Below are 17648 nucleotides of genomic sequence, written 5' to 3'. Positions count from 1 at the left end.
ATGGTGATTTTTTTTTTTTATTAGAAGACATAAACTCCACTCATTTCTGATTTATTTTAAGGCCACAATAATATAAAACATTTACAAAAATTTCCGTTGATATAGTTGAAAATACTACATACATACAGCAAAAATACTCTTCTAGGTGTTCTCTTAAACTTAGTGCACTCACTTCAATTGGACTGAATTAAAAACATTAATGGGATATGAGCAACTGTTCGGCTCGTGGCTGCCTGCCTTTTCCGAAGTGGCAAAGGGAGTACAGTAGGAGCTGCGTACGTAACTTCCATGTGGGCTGGCTGCGTTTGAGATCTCAGCCAGCCTGCTTTCTCTTTATATAGCAATCGATTTTTCTAACTTCAAGTAATGTCAGTCACTATTGTATTTCTCATGATCTCTGCAGGACTGTTCTGTGGGTCATCTCAAGTACATTGTCAAGTTCTAATTCTTTGGTCTTTTGTTCTTCCTTGCTAAAAGGTATTAAAAAAACAGTTTAAAGAAATTATTTGTTCGTTCCTTTTCCTTGGAACATGAAAGTGTGAGCTGTAATCTGATCTGGCGTGTAAAGACTCAGAGATACTTGAGTCACTTTGTCTTATTGAACTCTGGACTCTGTTTTTGCATAGCAACGAGTTGTTTTGTTTATTTGTTAGACTGTACATTAGGTTTCTTATCACGGCCCCTAGCTCTGCTCACGTATGTCACCTTAATTTTGGGACAAGTCAGGGAATGCTAACTGTACGGCAAAGACTATTAATTCTGAACAGCACAGCTGTATGAAATACTACTGCTGGTTTATTTCATCAGGACAAGATTTGATAAATCCATCAAATGTATTTATCACGGCCAAAGTCTTCAAAAATGCAATAAACATCTCAGCTCATACAGAGACTCAAGAAAGGCACTGTTTCAGAGGTGCTCAGGAGATACAAGATGTCACTGCACGTTGTTCATCGATTTGACTGCTTTACTAAAAGCTCAAACAGTTGCTTGTGTAGAGATTTAGGATATTAAGAATCTTGGTCTATATGCCCAAAGGTCACTGAAAGTAGAGTGGGCTTTTAGGTGCTTTGGTGCTTCTTTGGTAAATTGAATTTCTAGCAAAATAAATTATTTTAAGGTTTATAAAAGCCTCCTTGTAGTCATAATATTCTATATGTTATACTTAAGCTGTTCTGTGAAACCCCTATGAGATGTGTTTATTAGATGAGAAGTTTTAAGCAGTGGAGTTGATTAGCCTGAAGTTTTGAGGGATGTCTTTTGATGATTTTGCTTCTCCCTCTCATGTAATACCTGATTTGTCATCATGTGGCTGCTTATCTTGGCCAGCTCACTCAGGGGTGGTGTTCTGCTGTACTAAAATCTGTGAAATTCTTTTAAGATCCTTTTTAGACTTCCCTTTGTTTTACTTCCCGCAGGGCAGGTAATGTGTCAGGGCCAGCTCAATGTTTAACTAATGTCTCATAGGTAGGAAGAGAGGGAGAAAAAAAACAAGGAAGGGAGAGTGCGTCACGTTGAAGGAGGAGGGTAACAAAGAAAAATGAGCTTTCTTAAACAAATCGTGTGCAGGACAGGCTGCCAGGGCTTGGGCGCTTCTTGGTGGGGGCTCGGTTCTCTTCCCTGCTGACCACAATGCAAGAAGCAGCTGGAATCCTGAAGGAAGGCTTCCTCGTCAAACGGGTAAGTGCTGCAGATCCTCTCTGTGTAGTTCTGTTCCAAGGTGAAGCAGCCCTTGAGCAGGCACCAGATCAAGCCAGGGCTCATGGCAAGGCAGCACTGTGCACCGGGTTTGTGGGGCTCCCGCCTGCTCCTGGGAAAGAATCTCCTCCAGGTCTGTGTAGATTCCTGCCAGGGAAGCTGCATGAACTGTGGGTGTTCACTGGTCTCTCTTGAGTATCCCCATATTAGCATTTAGCCAGGGGAAAGTGAATTAGCTATCAGGATTACTCAGGTATCAGAAAGCCAGCATGTCTGCACTTGGCGCACACCTCTGCATACAAAATATACCTGGCAAATGGCTACGTGGCAGCAGTGGAAGCGGCCGTGGAAGGATAGAGAGAAGAAAGACGTTTTGACACTCTCTTAAGATAGTCTGTGCCTTCGTTAGCAGCCCAGCCGAGTGGGGTTTCCCATTTCATATGAGAGAATAGAGAACAGACTGTCCTTTTGAAGGGGTTCACAGCAAAATAAAACGTGTTCCTTTCTTCCACGTCTCTCAAGCTGCATTGTAATGAAAGCTTAGTCAGAACGTGGAGAAAAGAGCTGAAAGATGGTGTCACAGATTTCAGCCTTCCCAACACTTGTCCGTGTAGGACCAACTCAGTCATAACTGGGACACAAGACGGCAACTTTGCAAGGGGTATAAGCTGCTTTTAGTACCAAGATCCTGTCTCGATGATTAATATCATCCCTGATTGCACATAAAAATGTGATTGAACGTTTTGTTCAAAGCTATGCCACGCCTTGGGACATGCTTTTCTACAGTACGTAGCAGTGCTTCTGGTGCTAACATGAAGGTAATCCTGGTGAGGAGATCTCCTGGCAGGGCTCCTGGCCAGCCGGCTGCTGGCCACGTGGAGAAGGAGAAGGTGGAGAAGGGCGGCATGGCCCAAGCTGTTCCCCATCCTCCCTTCCACAGCAAGGGCAGAGAAGTCCCAGCTCCTGCTTTCCTCTCTAGGCTATAGTCTGTACATCACCACCAGGATACACCATGATAGGGAGGAGACAACAAAGAAGAAGACTAAAGGAATCTAGAGGTGATGGGAACAAGGAATCCAGAGAAAAAAATGAGGAAGCGGTGGCATCAGGTAGAGGAAACATTTCTTAAGAGAGCAGAAGCAATGATCTAAAGGCGTTATAAATGACTGAATTCTGTATTGTAATGTATTATAAATGTAAAGTAAATGTATGGAAGTCAGGTGAAGATAAAGGAAAAAAGGCAAGGTAATCTACTGTAAAAGGGATAATCTCGAAGAAGGAAAGAAAATAGCCATAATAAAGAATGTACTCAGAAAAATTGGCCAAGGGACTTTACAACAGGTGAAAAAAACACTGAAGAAGGCAAAGGGAAGGAGAAAACAAACCTAAGTTATATAAATTGTATTTAGTATAGTCTAGAACACACTAGATCTAAAATCCCCTGGATTTTAGATACTCGTCACTGCACCTTTTTCTTGGAAATTGCTGGTTTTCCCCTTTACTCATAGCAAATTAATGAGCTTTGACTCCTGCCACAACTGGACCCTGCATGTTCCCTTCTAGCTCTGCCCACCCTCTCCCAGGTGTCAGAGCTTCTTCTGCTCAGTGCTTCACCTGCTGGCTGCAATGCTCCTTTGCCTGTAGAAATACAAGTCAGCTCCCCGCACCACCAAGCTGGACCTGATGCCTTCAGACAGGATTGAGCCTGCCAGTGCCAGCCCTTGCTGGGTTTGCTGTCCTGTACGGCTGGCGTAAAGAAAGTCAGAGGCTGTTTACAGAGGGGGAAGAAGAGGATTTTTCTTTCTTTGTTCTGATATAACCCATAAGGCATTTGACAGCAGCCTTCATTAGGTCTTTTGCCATTAAAAAGTGTGTTTTGTTTGCAGGAAACAGCAGCACAGAGAATGTTTTAGCCCAGGAGAATGGAGGCAGGTAGGATAGAAATAAACCTCCCATTAGCAGGAAGAGGGGATGCCAGGAAAAGGCAATTCATCCAGCAAAGGGCTCTCAAATCCACTTGGCACCTAAACCCCTGCAAAATGACAAAGAATGAAACATTAAATACCACCCAGGATCACCAGACAGATGAAGGTGTCCTTGCTGGAGAAAGAGCAAAGCACCTTTCCATTGCTCCATGATTTTATAATGACGGAGCTGTGCTATTTGGGTACAAAAAATGTAAGTTTCAGAGAGAACAGGACTCATGATTACTTCTTGTGTTTCTCTTCATACAGTTTGCTATTAGTGTTTGATATTTTTGCCTAAAAGATAGAAAAACAAAGAAAATGCAATCATTTATCAGTGCTTGTGTTAAAGTTAACTATGTGGATTTCTTCCCCTCTAGGGCCATATTGTTCGTAACTGGAAGGTGAGATGGTTTGTTTTGCTTCAGGATAAGCTGCTGTATTACAAGATTGAAGGAGGCAAGAAGGAGCCTTCCCCAAAGGGCAGGATCCTTTTGGATGGCTGCACTATTACTTGTCCATGCCTGGAGTATGAGAATAGACCGGTATGACTGGAAAAAAATCTATTGCTTCTCAATGATGTTCACTTTCTAACTTCTCCCTAGTCTTTTCCTCTCCTCCTGACTTCTTTGATCACTGCAACCATCTCACCGGGGTATGAGTTTCCAGAATTAGGCTCAGCCAAAAGCAAGCTGCCACTAGATGTGTAACCAGGACAAGCAATGAACTCCCTGATTGTGTCTTTGCTGTTCCCTGTGCCCAAATATGAGTCACAGCCATTAATAACAACAAAAAAACCCACACATGCATGGTGGGAAGAATAAATGTGAATGTATATGTATCAGTCCAACAGTGTTGGGAGGGAAGACAGGAACAGCTCAGTAAAATCTGAGGACAATGGGAAAAAAAGGGAAACTTATCATATCTGCTAGTTGCCTTACACCCTACCTGTGTCCATGGGACATTCCCAGGCAGCCTGGTCAGACTCTCTATTCTCTTGTCAATGTGACTTCACTGCTGTGGGAAGTTTCTATCAAGAGAGCTCAGGAAGCGAAGATGCGCCTCCTGCGCTTCTCTCCGCCTGTGGGCAGCATCAATGCAGACTTCCCCTGAGTGGAGCCAGAAGGGAAATGACTCTGTCAATTGCTGACTATTTCAGTACTTCTCATGCCAGAAAGAGCCTCGTGAGAGTTTGCAGTTGTTGAGAAACTAGAGATATGGGTATGAAAAGCTCCATGGCCAGTAGCACACTCCTATGTAATCCGACGTCTGGGTGATCTGCTCTCTTTGAAGTATCACAGGCTCTATGCACACAAACCATGCTTGGAACTGAAAACCCAGGGATTGCGGTGGGGAGGAAGCCAGAAAAACCCCAGAGTTGTGCCCACCATCCTTCCGGTTGGGAAGCGCTCTGTACTGCTCAGGCGGGATGCTGTATCAGCCTTATTTGGGCTAGTGCCAAAAGAAGCAAAATACCTCTGGAGGACAATACCTAAATGATAATATTTCCTTGCACTTCATTCTCCACAGCTACTCATCAAACTAAAGACAAAAACCAACACAGATTATTTCCTTGAATGTTGCTCCAGGGAGGAGCGAGACTCCTGGGCTTTGGATATCACTGGAGCTATTCATGCTGGTCACCCGGTGCAGGTGCAAGAGCTTCACAGGATGAAGAACTCTTTCAGACTCCTAGAGAATATCAGCCTCCAGTAAGTGCATATGGTTTCTTCTTCTGTTGCTGTAGTCTGCAAAACGCCTGAGCTGGTGAATGAGGAGTGTCAAGGGAAGCTTCTCTCTGCACAGATCTGTTCCCATCCCAGGAGCCTCTGAAAAGGCTGTTCTCCCCTAGGTTTGCATATATTTTTGCCATGGTGTTTTGGGAGTATATGGGTTCTGCATGGGCACCTCATTGCTGGCTTGAAGACCTGCCTGGCCAGTTGCAAACGTTCTTGTCAAGGAGGTGTATTAACTCAGCAGATGTAATGTCAGGGAAAGACTGAGCAATGGCATTGCTCATGCCACGCTGGGGAGCTTTCAGAGCTGGCAGATGGAATGTAGACTAGGGGTTTTAGGGTGCATCAGGTTAAACAAGAGGAAACAGAGAACTGATTAAGAAATGGAAAAATGACAATTCGATTTGTTTTGAGAAGGTAAACAGGCTGACTATAGCTCAGTTTGAAGTGCTTTTCATCAAGACACTTTGTGAGGCATCATTTTTAAAGCTGCTATTGTGAGAATAAAGTTTTCCTATACCATACTTAGAACAAAACTCCTTGGGGAGTATCTAGGCTGTTTCCCATCTTCATGCTGGTGATCACTAGGATGCTCCAGGCACTGAGAGAAGCATATGGCAATTTCTGCCTGTCTTGCTATTCTACTAATGTGTTCCTGTGTTCTCTTTTACAGCCATATAGTAGAGAGAATGTGTGACAGCAGTACTGGAATTAAGCTGACCCGCAACTTGGGACAAGGCAACAGATACAAAGAGACCTTCACAGGTACACCTGCTGCAGGCAAAGAGCTTCCTTGCATCTGACATTCCATGTTGCAGAGACAACTACGGTACTGCCTTCATGGTGGGATCATTTGTGGCCCAGTAGAAAGTAGAGGTGCAGCAAAGCTCTTTGACATCTTTCTGTCTTGCTTTTTGGGTATATGGAAGCACACAGAGGACCCCACACTTTTGGTCAATTCTCACTTGATTTACAGTTTTTGTGATGGTGTTAAAATGTTGTAGCAAATGAAGACCTGTGTGGCAGGAGACCATCTGTCTTGCCTTGGAAGAGCACATTGTCTTGATATATGAGCTGCCTTTCTCCCTGCAGGTTCTGCCCTTGTAGACTGGCTCATCTCCAATAGCTTTGCTGTGTCACGATTCGAGGCCATCACCTTGTCATCCATGCTGATGGAGGAGAACTTCTTCAAACCTGTGGGAGCCCGCAGCACTGAGGCCACACGCTACAGCGACCCCTCCGAGCAGTTCCTCGATGACTCCACTGCACTGTACATGTTTGTAAGTGATGCAGCCACAGACAGAGGCACCTTCTCTGCCCCTCACTTGATTTGGAGCAGTGGTAAAGCGGGGAGACAGAGCATGTAACCAAAGGCAAAGTACACAGGCTACGAAAGTAAACACAGAAGGAGCAGCTCTAGGCTTTTAATACTTCTAACTCTTGCACTTTTGCTGGAGACAAATAGCTACATGGATATGGAGAGATCTACAAATTACATAATTAGGCACTAAAAGGGTCCCTCAAGTGCAGTTCTGTGTCAGTATTGAATGGAGGCCATGCTGTAGTTATGCTAAAACTCAAGATCACAGTGTGTAAATAGGCTTTCTAGCTGTAATTTGTTGCTTGTAAATCTTAGACATACAAATCTGAGCAGCAGGGCTACAGAGTAGAATTTTCTTGGGAAATATAAGCTTAACACAGCTCGAGTAAAATAAAATGCAGAACTTTGTACTTAAAAGTGTGTTTAGGTTAAAAAGAAAACTGGAACTATCTTTGCCCTATTTGCAGGCTGAAAGCAGTAAGAAAAATATCAGTCCCAAGGAAGAGCTACAATTTAACATCTCTGAACTAAGCGGCACAATTGTGAAACAAGGATTCTTAGTCAAACAGGTAAATACAGTCTTTGAACCTTCCCTGGGAAACAAAAACCAATTCACATTTCCTAGGACTTCCTACAGACTAAATGAGATTTATCCAAGCGTGGCTGGAGAGTTGTGGCCAGCAGAGCTCGCCTGCCAGTCAGTACTACTGCCAGAGATCATGGGGTGAAGAGCATCTAGTTATGAACAAGTGAGCCATGGTACTTGCAGGATTAACTGGATATTTTGTACATATTGAGTGCATACTGGAAGACAGACAGAGGGACAGAGAGATAGATAAAATAGTATCAAAAGCAAAAGCCTCACACAAACTCAAAGTCTCACCAAAAGTGTTACAGTCACTTCCAAGCAGATCCACAGTTCCTCTAGTTTAATCTATCCCATCCAGGTCATGTGAGCAGCGATGCTGTTCTGCTGGCCGCAGACAAATTTCAAAGCTGAGTAAGATTAACTTTCGCATGAAGTGGACATTTACCTGTGGACAGTCACACCTGTATACATGGACGCTCTGGTGGTGGTCAGAGCTGTCTTCTTTGGGCACAGCTACCTGTGGCAGTAATTGTTCTCAGGATGCCACCTTTAGTCTGCAGGACTTAGTTTCTGACCCTTGCTAGGAACAAGATGAGGATCAATCACACTGTTTCAATGCATAATGCAGCCACCTGCAGAGGCAATCCTACCTGCATTGCATGGCCACACTTCTGCTCTGGACCTTTGTACCCTGAGGTGCAATTTTAGTGTTGTGCAAGCTGGATCATTAGATAGTCCCCAACCTTCTCTCCTCCAGCTTCCAAGGTGCAGCAAGGGCTGGTGGGGTCCAGATAGCTGGAGCTGCATGAGGATCCCTGTATGATGAGAAGGGCAGTCCCCTCCATCACCACAGGATATGAGAGCTGCCCAGGAGCCTCTCCCCATGATCAGCGGCAGGAAGGGGGACCCCCAGCCCTAGGCTGGCCCCGATCCCCAGCACCAAACCTCCAGGAGAGGGGATGCTTATAGGGCCTGGCACCGGCTTGCAGTGCTGCCCTGCACTAACAGCAGCTGAAAGTGCTGGGGAGAAAGAGTAAATAGCTGCAAAAGAACCTGACACAATCCTCTCAGAGCACGCACAGCACGGGTTTTTAATCTGAGATTCGTGTTTAATTTGGAATTATGAGCAGGAATCAGGTATATAATCATTTGATCCTATCACTCTGCTTTCTTGGTTCTCAGCACAAAGAAGGCAGAGAGGAAGGAATTATCAATGCATGAAGAAGGATGTTAAGATGAAAATCCTGGGAGTTACAAAGATGTCAGAAAATATTTTTCTCTGTTGACTCCAAAACATCTTTTTTTCAGTACCTATTTAGGTCTCCCCTACAGCCTGCAGGAAAATGGCCATTACAAGCCATTACTGGTGGTAACTTTAATTCTTCTGTTTTGCAGGGGCACAAAAGGAAAAACTGGAAGGTGAGGAGGTTTGTTTTGAGAGCTGATCCTGCTTTTTTGCACTACTATGACCCCACTAAGGTATGTGAGTGGCAAGTTATTACCCGTAGAAATCCTCTCTGACCTTACCCTAGGAGGATGTCCTTGCAGGGTTTTCTACCCCTGCATCTTCCCTCCCGTCTTTTCCCCAGTAAGATTCCTTCCCCATAGCTGAGGGGCAGCAGTCTTCTTGGGGTTGCTCTCTTGTTGTACCTACATGGTCTGAAATCATGCTCCTGCAAGGATTTTTCCTGGGCTATGATCTTTCTGGGCTGACATCCCACCACTTGAGGGTCATACTGTTACTGGAATTTTCTATGTTCTTATTCAGACACTGAACAGGGTCTTCTTGATTCCAACATATTTATGGGAATTTGTGTTACTCAGTTTTAAACTTGCTCAGAAATAGTAGAATTTATCTTTACGAATATAATAATCAGCATGCGCAACTCAGAAGGGCATGTGGATACATCAGCCCCAGATGCATAGGGTACCCCAAAGACCAATAGGTTTCTAAAAGAACATGTATAGAAATGCTTTATGTGACTTAAAGAAAACACAAACACCTTAACAGTGAAAAGGAGTTATGGAGCTAGTTCATTTTTTGTTGCCCATTTCTTTGTGGTTTTTTTTTTGCACTGCAACTTGCATTTGTCATTCAATAAACACAAACTGCAGAACCTGAAGATCAGACAAGAGCGCCAGCCTGTCAGTGGAAACAAATTTTCCCCATACAGTCTTAGTGAAAAGCAGCAAGCTAAAAACTTGCAGAAATATGGGGTTTTTTTAATATGGGTTGTTATTGAGATGACTATACATAAGTTAGAAGTGTTAACCTATCCTTGAGCTTTTAATTTATATTTCCACCACTCTCATATTCCCAACTACATCAGAGAACTGAGACTGAAACTACATAGCAACGTCTTTAATTACATGTCCTAATAAACTTCTTTTCTGACATGGATGTTTTATATCTGGCAAGACTGGCATTACACCTCCTTCTTCATAAAAATAATTTATATGCTTGGGAGAATTTTTCTAATGAAGATACTTTCCACTTTTCTTTTTTCTTTACAGGAAGAAAATAGGCCAGTAGGTGGATTTTCTCTTCGTGGCTGTCTCGTCTCAGCTCTGGAGGACAACGGAGTCCCAGCAGGTAAGCATGAGCCTCTAAACTTTCATACTTACATATTTGTGATATAGCAATACAGCCTTTGGATCTGAGTTTGTATATGTGGCTGCTGGTATGCACAAGTGGGCTGGCCTTCCCTCTCCCCTTGCAAGCAAAGGAAGAAGCAAATCATAAAAATCCCCACAGTGCTGGGCTGTCCATACCAGAGAGGATTGGTTTTTTTAATGTTATTTCCATGTATCTTGGGTGTTCCCCTTTTTATGGGCTTTTCTCAGTCATATGATCTCTGAGACAGTCCTAAGACACAAACTAACATCCCAGAGTTAACAGACAAAGAGGAAATGCCTTCTGTTTTGTTACTGTTTAACTCAAAGTCTTGAGGCATTCCCTGATGCCAGCCCTTTTCTCTGTGTCCTCTCTACTTATACGATTACCTTTTGGGTTTTGATCTGCTAGAACACAAACATGAGAGAGAGACATGAAGACAAAACTAGTTCTGCTAATGAATATACTTAGCTTAAGTATTTGTCTAGAACCTCAGCCTCACAGATAAGTGTTTTTGCTGTTAATAAATAAATAAAATAAATAGCTTTATATGACAGGAAGCACAATGTGTAGATCTCGAATAGCAAGCGTCTTTCTAAATACAAAAGTCAGGGTCTGAAAAAGATATGATCCAGGGTTGGGGGATATGATGAACAATAGAGCTCTTTGCTGAAAGGAGCCCAAAGATGGGCAGGAGCAAATGTAATCTACTGCGTGACATGGTAGGGAGTTCATCTCTCCATCTTATAACTCAAGATTCTCCATCTAAACAGCTATTTTATATATGATGCATATTACACAGTAGTTTGTTCAGTCGATGTGAGGGGTGTCTATACTGTATCTTTATTTTGATGAAGAGAAGCCAAAGACATAAGAGCTTTAGATGTCTCACCCATAATGAAATGGAAAGGTCTTATACCTTAATTCACTAACTTGAAATTCTTCCCCATGCAGCCTCCTATCTGCCACAAAGTATTTCCTTGCATGTTCCTGATCTGTCATATTTTTTTTTCTCCCCAGGAGTGAAGGGCAATGTGCAAGGCAACCTCTTCAAAATCATCACTAAAAATGACATTCATTATTATATTCAGGCCAGCTCCAAGGCAGAGCGAACACAGTGGATTGAGGCAATCAAACCACTGACATGAGTAAGGTGGGCTCCATGACAAATGACAAGTCACATTTGCGACCACGTTTCATGTTCTCACTTCACGAGAGTGTTGTTTTTTCCTTAAACAGTCTGTTTTTGTTATTTGTATTGCCATAGCATCTAGCAGTTCCTGGCAGATCAGTATCCTAGATGACTAGGAGTCCTGTAGATCCAGAATAATTCCCCACCAAGAACTCACCATCTAACCAAGAGTCAAAAGACCACAGGTGGATAGAAGCAAACGAGGCTTTACAGGAAAACAGTGTAATATACTATTCCAGGATGGAAGAAAATAATTATTTTGTACAAGTATTCAGTCTGTATCTGACGGATCCAGATTGTGTTTTATCCTAAAGCAGAAATGCTTTGCTCCTTTCCCCTTTATAAAGGGGCTCGTAAACTTAATTAGTTAAGACTGACTGAACCGAAGTCATGAAAGGCCCTGCTGACTGAGGCTGCTTTTCTTGGTATACCACAGGAGTCTTGTGCTAAGCCACGATCCAGCTGTCAAGATAATCACTATTGCAAAACAAAACAGGTGACCGTCTGTCCATCTGTCTGCTCTACTGTTTGATTTTCTGTTAGGCTGTAAAAGACCAAAGGATCCTCCTCTCCTGTATATAGATTATTCTTGTGCTGGTAATGGTCCATAGCAGTACAGGATCCCGAGCATAAAATCAGATCAGTGGCAGAAATTCCAGGCAGTTGCTGATGCTAGATAGATTACGAGAAATATCTCAGCCATAAAAGCAAGACCTTTCCTTCTGGTCATCATCGTAAGTCCATTTATGTGAAATACTATTGGGACCGAAAATTCTAATAGTTTTGAATAATGCTTTTTCTACTTTAAGCCATTAAAAGTTCCATTATTTGTCTAGTAAACTTGACTTTGATACATATAAAAATATATTTTAATAAAGTTCAGTGCATTTGAATCTCCTGTGCTCTTCAGACATGATTTTTCTCAGAGGGCAGTTTGAGTATATGAAAATAAAGGTTTCATAAACCATAAATTTTGATTTATATGGAAACGTAGACATTCCCCCAAACACAAGAGGGTAGAATTGAATGTATGAGATGCTTAAAACACCCAACCAGCCTGCTGATGTACTATTTTCATAAAATTCCTTGTGTTATCTGAGTACCTGTATCTGACAGTCAGACTCTGCAAAGCCTCCGAAAGCCCTCTGAAGACAGCACGCTATACATCTTCCCCAAAGTCACAGAGGAATTTGATAGCACTCTATCCACAGAACCACCTCTCTGCAGGCTTTGTTCTACAAGTTATGTACTGGAAAAAAAGTTTCTTCATCTAGAGACTTTCCCCTTCATCCTGTGTTATAACCAGCTAATCACAATAGAGGCAAAGGCAACAGATATGATATATGGTTTTATGTGCTTTAGAATAGCCACATATTTAGGACTTTTTTTCTAAATCTACAGCAATGAAATAACAGCACAACACTCAATGTGCATTCAAATATTTAACAGAGCTGGTAAAGAAGTTTTCCAGCAAAGATGCAGTTTTAATTAGATACAAGAACGGGCAATGCAGTTTCGGCTACATATACCATTTCTGAGTGCTGGTCCAGAGAAGACTGTGAAATTCACAGCTGTCGAAACCTCTCAGTTCCTAAGAACGCTACCTGCAAGAGAGAAGGATGCTGGTAAGTCTTTTATTGCTCTGTACTGGGAAGCACAAATGGCTTTGTGATGACTAAGCAGAGCTTCCAGGAAGCTGTTTCCCTGTTGATAACATAGGCATTGCTGGGGCCTAGCAGACTCCCTTATTCACTTACAAGAAAATTTCCTCCTCTTTTCTCAGTCCCACCACCTGCATACTGGCCACTTCTAGTGACAAGGCTAACAGCTATCCCACTACAGAAGACTGAGCTCTGCCAGTTGGCATGCGTAGGGACTTAGGGAACCATGAGGATGTGAGATACTGCACAGTATCATAAATCTTGCAGTTTGGGAGGCCAAAAGAATATCTCAGCAAAGGCTCTCTGGTTTACCTGGATGGGCCTTAGCTCTGCAGTTGCTGAGTGTATATGAGAAAAAAAAAAAAGAGTACATAGAATCATAGAATCACTAGGTTGGAAAAAGACCTCTTGGATCATCGAGTCCAACCATTTCTATCAACCACATTTTAAACAAATCAGCAAATTAAAATGATGCGATTCCCACTCTCCAGAATAAGCCAAGGGAAAAAAGATAAAACATTTCTCTGACAGCAGAAAGTACATTTGCCTCTGTCCCCTGGTGATATTGTGGTCTACGTTTTTTTCAAGCCACTTTGGTAAGCCTGATGTCCCCTGAGATCTGCAAAGCTTTCACCAAGCTCAGGGGCTGAATACGGTGAGTGAAGTCACAGAGCTGCCGTCCGTCAAGCAAGACTCGTATTTGCTGGTGTTCACATACGAGCTCCATCTGCAATGGAAAGGAAGGGGGGAGGGTGTTAGAGAGTAGCAGCGGAGTTGATTTCGCCAGCATGGACTTAGAACTCCATGAGATGGGGAAAGTAAAGCACGAAGTCCACCATTTCTTCTGAAATGCCTCTAATAAATAACCTACCCTCTGCTGTGATGACACTGTAAAGCTCCTCACACTGAGTTTTCTCACTAAGACTAGAAAAAAGAATGGATCTCTCCCATCAGGACTTGAACTATTGTTCTCTGTGCCACATCACAGTAGTCAACCTGGCAATGTCAGTTAGCTATTTGTGGTCATATACGTAGCCTGCAGCCTTTCTCCCCTCCTTTTCTCCATCCTCTTCATAGCACCCCAAAAATTACCTTAAATGTGTCGCCTGCTGTAAATGGAAAGTAAGGAATAGTCTTCTCTTCTCTTCCCCATTTCCCAGCAATTCGTGCATTTCGGGTGATGGATTTGTCACTAAAGTTAACTGTAAACAACAGCCCAATATCTTTGTTTGCATCCACTGGATCACAGAGCAGAGTCACTGAAAAGCTGAAAAAACAATTACATGACTGGGACTTTCAGAAATGTGAAAGAACATGGCAGATGCCTATAAAAACTAGAGACACACTGATTTCTTGTCAAACTGAAATACATGACTTCTACAGGCTTAGAAGCTGCAGAAAGGGATGACAAGAGTTTTTGTTTCTCCTCTAGTTTCTGGTAGGATGCTAGTGACTTCTGATGTTGCTTCCCCTCCCCTTCAGTTGCTGACTGAAATCAAACCAACATTTCTGCATGAGCCAATTACAATTTGTATCCTAAAAGAGGTTATGGCAAACTCTTCACCAGTGGAAGCACTGGAGTTGGTTACTGTAGATGCAAGAAAGTGTAATGACAAGCATAGTTGCTATCATTCAAACACCACGATGAACCTGCACCTCCTGTGCCAAACCCACTATTTTTTAAAGTGTTGATTCCAGCCTCCAGTAGACAACTGAAATGTGGATTCAAAATTACACTTCTTCCTGGAGCAGAAATGCCCTTTGTGTGCCCCCCTCTGCTTTGCATTAGATAAGGGCAAGTAGTAGAAAACACTGGCAGGGCAGTCAGAAGGTCCAAATGGTGAATTATTTTTCATCCTTTTAATTTCAATCTAAGAACAGGAAAATTAAACAGAGCTATGAGTTACGAATCTATATTACTTTCTTCCCCACAAGGAGCACAGACTCTCAAGAAATCATTTGAATTTAGAAGACTGGTAGGAGTACTATGGCAGGGGTGAAGTCCCCCTCAACCCCTCTACCTACCTCTTGGGGTTGGAGTGTACCAACCCTATGACTGTGAGTTTCATGGCTGGTCTCAGGCCACCTTTAATTTCACCAACATACTGCTCCACCTGGAAAAACAGGAAAAACGTGCTGCAGTAGGTCATGCCGTGAGCAGTTTCTGACCAAAAGTGCCATCAGTAAGATGAGTGGCTGCTATCGGTGCTCTACTTGACAGACATGTGTGACTGATGACCCTGACAGCATGCCTCAGGCGGCCCTGAGAACAGCCACCACTGACTAGACGGGACTGGCACCATTCCCCAAGCTCAGAGCAGGTACTGTGAGGCTGTGGTGACCCACATGTCTCACAAGTGACAGGACCAAGGTAACTGACACATCGGAATGAGCCAGTGATGGCTGCTATGGTCTAACAACACAATAAATCAGGTTGCAGCAGATCAAAGGCTTTGTCACAGGATGACGCAGGAGCACAAAACTCTGTGTGAACTTATTCTGCCAGCTCAAACTCAGGAACAGGTTTTGGTAGGCTCACTTGACACCAGTAGGCTTTACACTGGGCCAGGTGGCGTCTGTCCACCACCACAAGAGCACAAAGCCACCGTAAGCACTGCACCGCCTCTGCGTTTGGATGGAAACAAAACCATATCCTCACAGCTTATCCCAGTCTCACTCATTCCCATCACTTTTTCAAAGCCAGAAAATGGCCTCCTGAGGGATCTACTTTTGTCCCATTCACAGACTTATAGCTGCAAACTCACCCAAAGATCAGAGCTACATTCACCTGCTCCAAGTAATTCTCAAACAGTTTTGACGGTCAGTGGAGAAACTAACACAGGTGGTGGCTGACATGGAAAAACAAAAAGAGAGCTTGGAAACAAATGAAAAGGATGTTGTGAGACTTCAGTTTCAGAAATGGCTTTAAAATGTAAGTGCCAGAGTACTACCCTGTAGCATGTAATCGGTCCCTATGCAGATTCCATTAGAGAGAAGCTGCTACAAAACACTGAGCACTATTAGCAATTTGTGTAACACTGATAATATTCCAAGGCAGTGCACAGCAGACCCTATTTTAGATAAAAAGTTATCATTCCAGTGCTCTAAGGTAAAAACTCATACAGTTTTTGCTAAAAGACCTGCACAATATATGCATGGTTTAGTATTTTGACTATGAATAGCACTATCTCCACCATGAAAACCCACAGAATTCTGCTTAGGGCAAATGGGCTTCCATTCAAATGTATGTTGCTATTTCATAGGTATTTTTAAATATAATACCAATGTTAGATTTTTAAAGTATTGAATGCCACCTTGCTTAACAGAAACATAAATTCAAGATGAAAAATCATTTGCCTACATTCTGTTTCCTAATTTCAATATACTAGTTATATCTTCTGAAGATGACTTTAAACAATTTATCTTCCCATCCTGGTATTTACATCCAGCCACCTTTACAGCTTCACAGATATATTAATAAACCTCTAATTCATAAGAATGCCCATCTAGGAAGAAATTTAAAAACGTTCTGAAAATGACAGCACTACTGCTAGTTGTAAATAATGTACGTTCATCCTTGCAGAAGTAGGCAGGTGACTCCAGCAGGCATGTTTTGAACTTCTTAACAAAAGAAAAGTTTCAACCACCTGAGATGTCTTATGTGAAGGAGCAGCTCCTCAAGTAAAGATCTGACATTAAGGAGATACTTTAAATTGAATGAAGCAATTAGAGAGTGGGTAATAGGCATGAAAGATCCCAGGCTAAATGAGCCTCACCCTCATACAGATCCAGTGTCCCACTAAAGCTCTTTCCTTACTTACATAACAGACAAGACAAAAAATAATACCCTAAATTGAAAGTGCAGGTCAAGAAATCGTTTGTGCCATGCTGTGACACAGCAAGCACCATCATTAAATGCACAAGGAATCAGAACAGAACTGGTCGAAGTACAACCACATGGTTTCAAGACTCACAGCTCTTCCAAGCCTGACTGAAGAAAGTTCAGAGGCATCATCACCCATGTGGCATTTCTCTGCTGACACCGAGCTGACAGCACAGGTGAAAAATACTCAGGATGCTGTAGCAGGTAACAGTAAAAGCTCCTGCGGCAGCTTATGTGGTTTATTGGTGGTTTCTAGCACACGCACATGTACATAGCCCCCTTCCCATATTTTCTGTTCAGGAGCCCTTGGGACTCCCTCCGTCACTTACTTTGGGACACCTCTCCTCTGTCATCACCACTCTGCCTCTTTCACTTGCCTCCACTGCAGCAGTCCCCGAAGGAGTTTTGAGGTTTTATTTTGTGTGTCAGGATAAAAACAAACAAAAAGACTAGAATAAAGGGAGGATGTTGGCGGGAGGGTGCTTATCTCTGCCGAACACCAGCTGGACACCACCCAGCCGAGGAGCTGAGTCACAGCCCCCACGATGTGTCCCAACAAATAACTCACAAATAATGTGTCCGTGTGGGTGAGAAGGGAGTGCGACAGCAAGGGCAGCAGTCCCCACTGCCCTGCACATAGGCTGCCTGGCAAGCCTATGTCTGTACCTGTATCTCTACTGATTCCTACACATTTGTGTAGGAGTATTTAAAATTATGTGCTTGTATGCACAGTATATTGTTCTTCGTATCTGTAATATACATAAACAACGTCATTTACTTATTTTGATCTTATTTCTGTCCTCTCTAAAAGGGGCAAATATATACAAAACATATATCCCTATACAGATCTTTATCTATAGAGACATACACATAGGGTTACACACATATAGAAGTGGCGTGTGCGCACGCACACGCACACACGTATACCCCTTTATGTATACTCCTCTCTCTCCATGTGAGTGTATCATAGAACCATAGGGTGGTTTGGGT

The 17648-nt window shown here is 42.9% G+C and overlaps 2 protein-coding genes across 2 annotated transcripts; one reads left to right on the top strand and one right to left on the bottom strand.

Moving 5' to 3' along the window:
- The first annotated feature begins 1617 nt into the window (after positions 1–1617).
- Positions 1618–11945, top strand: PLEK2 (pleckstrin 2). Its single transcript, XM_009564760.2, has 9 exons — positions 1618–1680; positions 4043–4207; positions 5193–5374; positions 6072–6163; positions 6491–6678; positions 7187–7288; positions 8704–8787; positions 9823–9901; positions 10943–11945. Exons 1-9 carry the CDS (start codon positions 1633–1635, stop codon positions 11068–11070), a joined length of 1068 nt encoding a protein of 355 aa, XP_009563055.1. The 5' UTR covers positions 1618–1632; the 3' UTR covers positions 11071–11945.
- Positions 11946–12566: 621 nt separating this feature from the next.
- Positions 12567–17141, bottom strand: LOC104062656 (galectin-related protein A). Its single transcript, XM_054068537.1, has 5 exons — positions 16988–17141; positions 14801–14889; positions 13868–14042; positions 13317–13502; positions 12567–12718 (listed from the first exon to the last, which is right to left on the bottom strand). Exons 1-4 carry the CDS (start codon positions 17009–17011, stop codon positions 13359–13361), a joined length of 432 nt encoding a protein of 143 aa, XP_053924512.1. The 5' UTR covers positions 17012–17141; the 3' UTR covers positions 12567–12718; positions 13317–13358.
- Between the last annotated feature and the right edge of the window lie 507 nt (positions 17142–17648).

This window comes from Cuculus canorus, chromosome 5, assembly GCF_017976375.1.
Source record: "Cuculus canorus isolate bCucCan1 chromosome 5, bCucCan1.pri, whole genome shotgun sequence".
Taxonomy (NCBI): domain Eukaryota; kingdom Metazoa; phylum Chordata; class Aves; order Cuculiformes; family Cuculidae; genus Cuculus; species Cuculus canorus.
The sequence above is the reverse complement of the archived record's forward strand: the minus strand, read 5'-3'. Positions and strand labels throughout refer to the sequence as shown.

Coding starts and splice junctions, on each gene's coding strand:
- PLEK2 (XM_009564760.2), top strand. CDS start 1,633: ATGCAAGAAGCAGCTGGAATCCTGAAGGAAGGCTTCCTCGTCAAACGG. Junction 4,208..5,192: donor TGGAGTATGAGAATAGACCG/GTATGACTGGAA, acceptor CATTCTCCACAG/CTACTCATCAAACTAAAGAC. Junction 6,679..7,186: donor CCACTGCACTGTACATGTTT/GTAAGTGATGCA, acceptor CCCTATTTGCAG/GCTGAAAGCAGTAAGAAAAA.
- LOC104062656 (XM_054068537.1), bottom strand. CDS start 17,011: ATGACAGAGGAGAGGTGTCCCAAA. Junction 14,043..14,800: donor GTACACTCCAACCCCAAGAG/GTAGGTAGAGGG, acceptor TTGTTTTTTCAG/CTTTTCAGTGACTCTGCTCT. Junction 13,503..13,867: donor CAGCAGGCGACACATTTAAG/GTAATTTTTGGG, acceptor TTTCCATTGCAG/ATGGAGCTCGTATGTGAACA.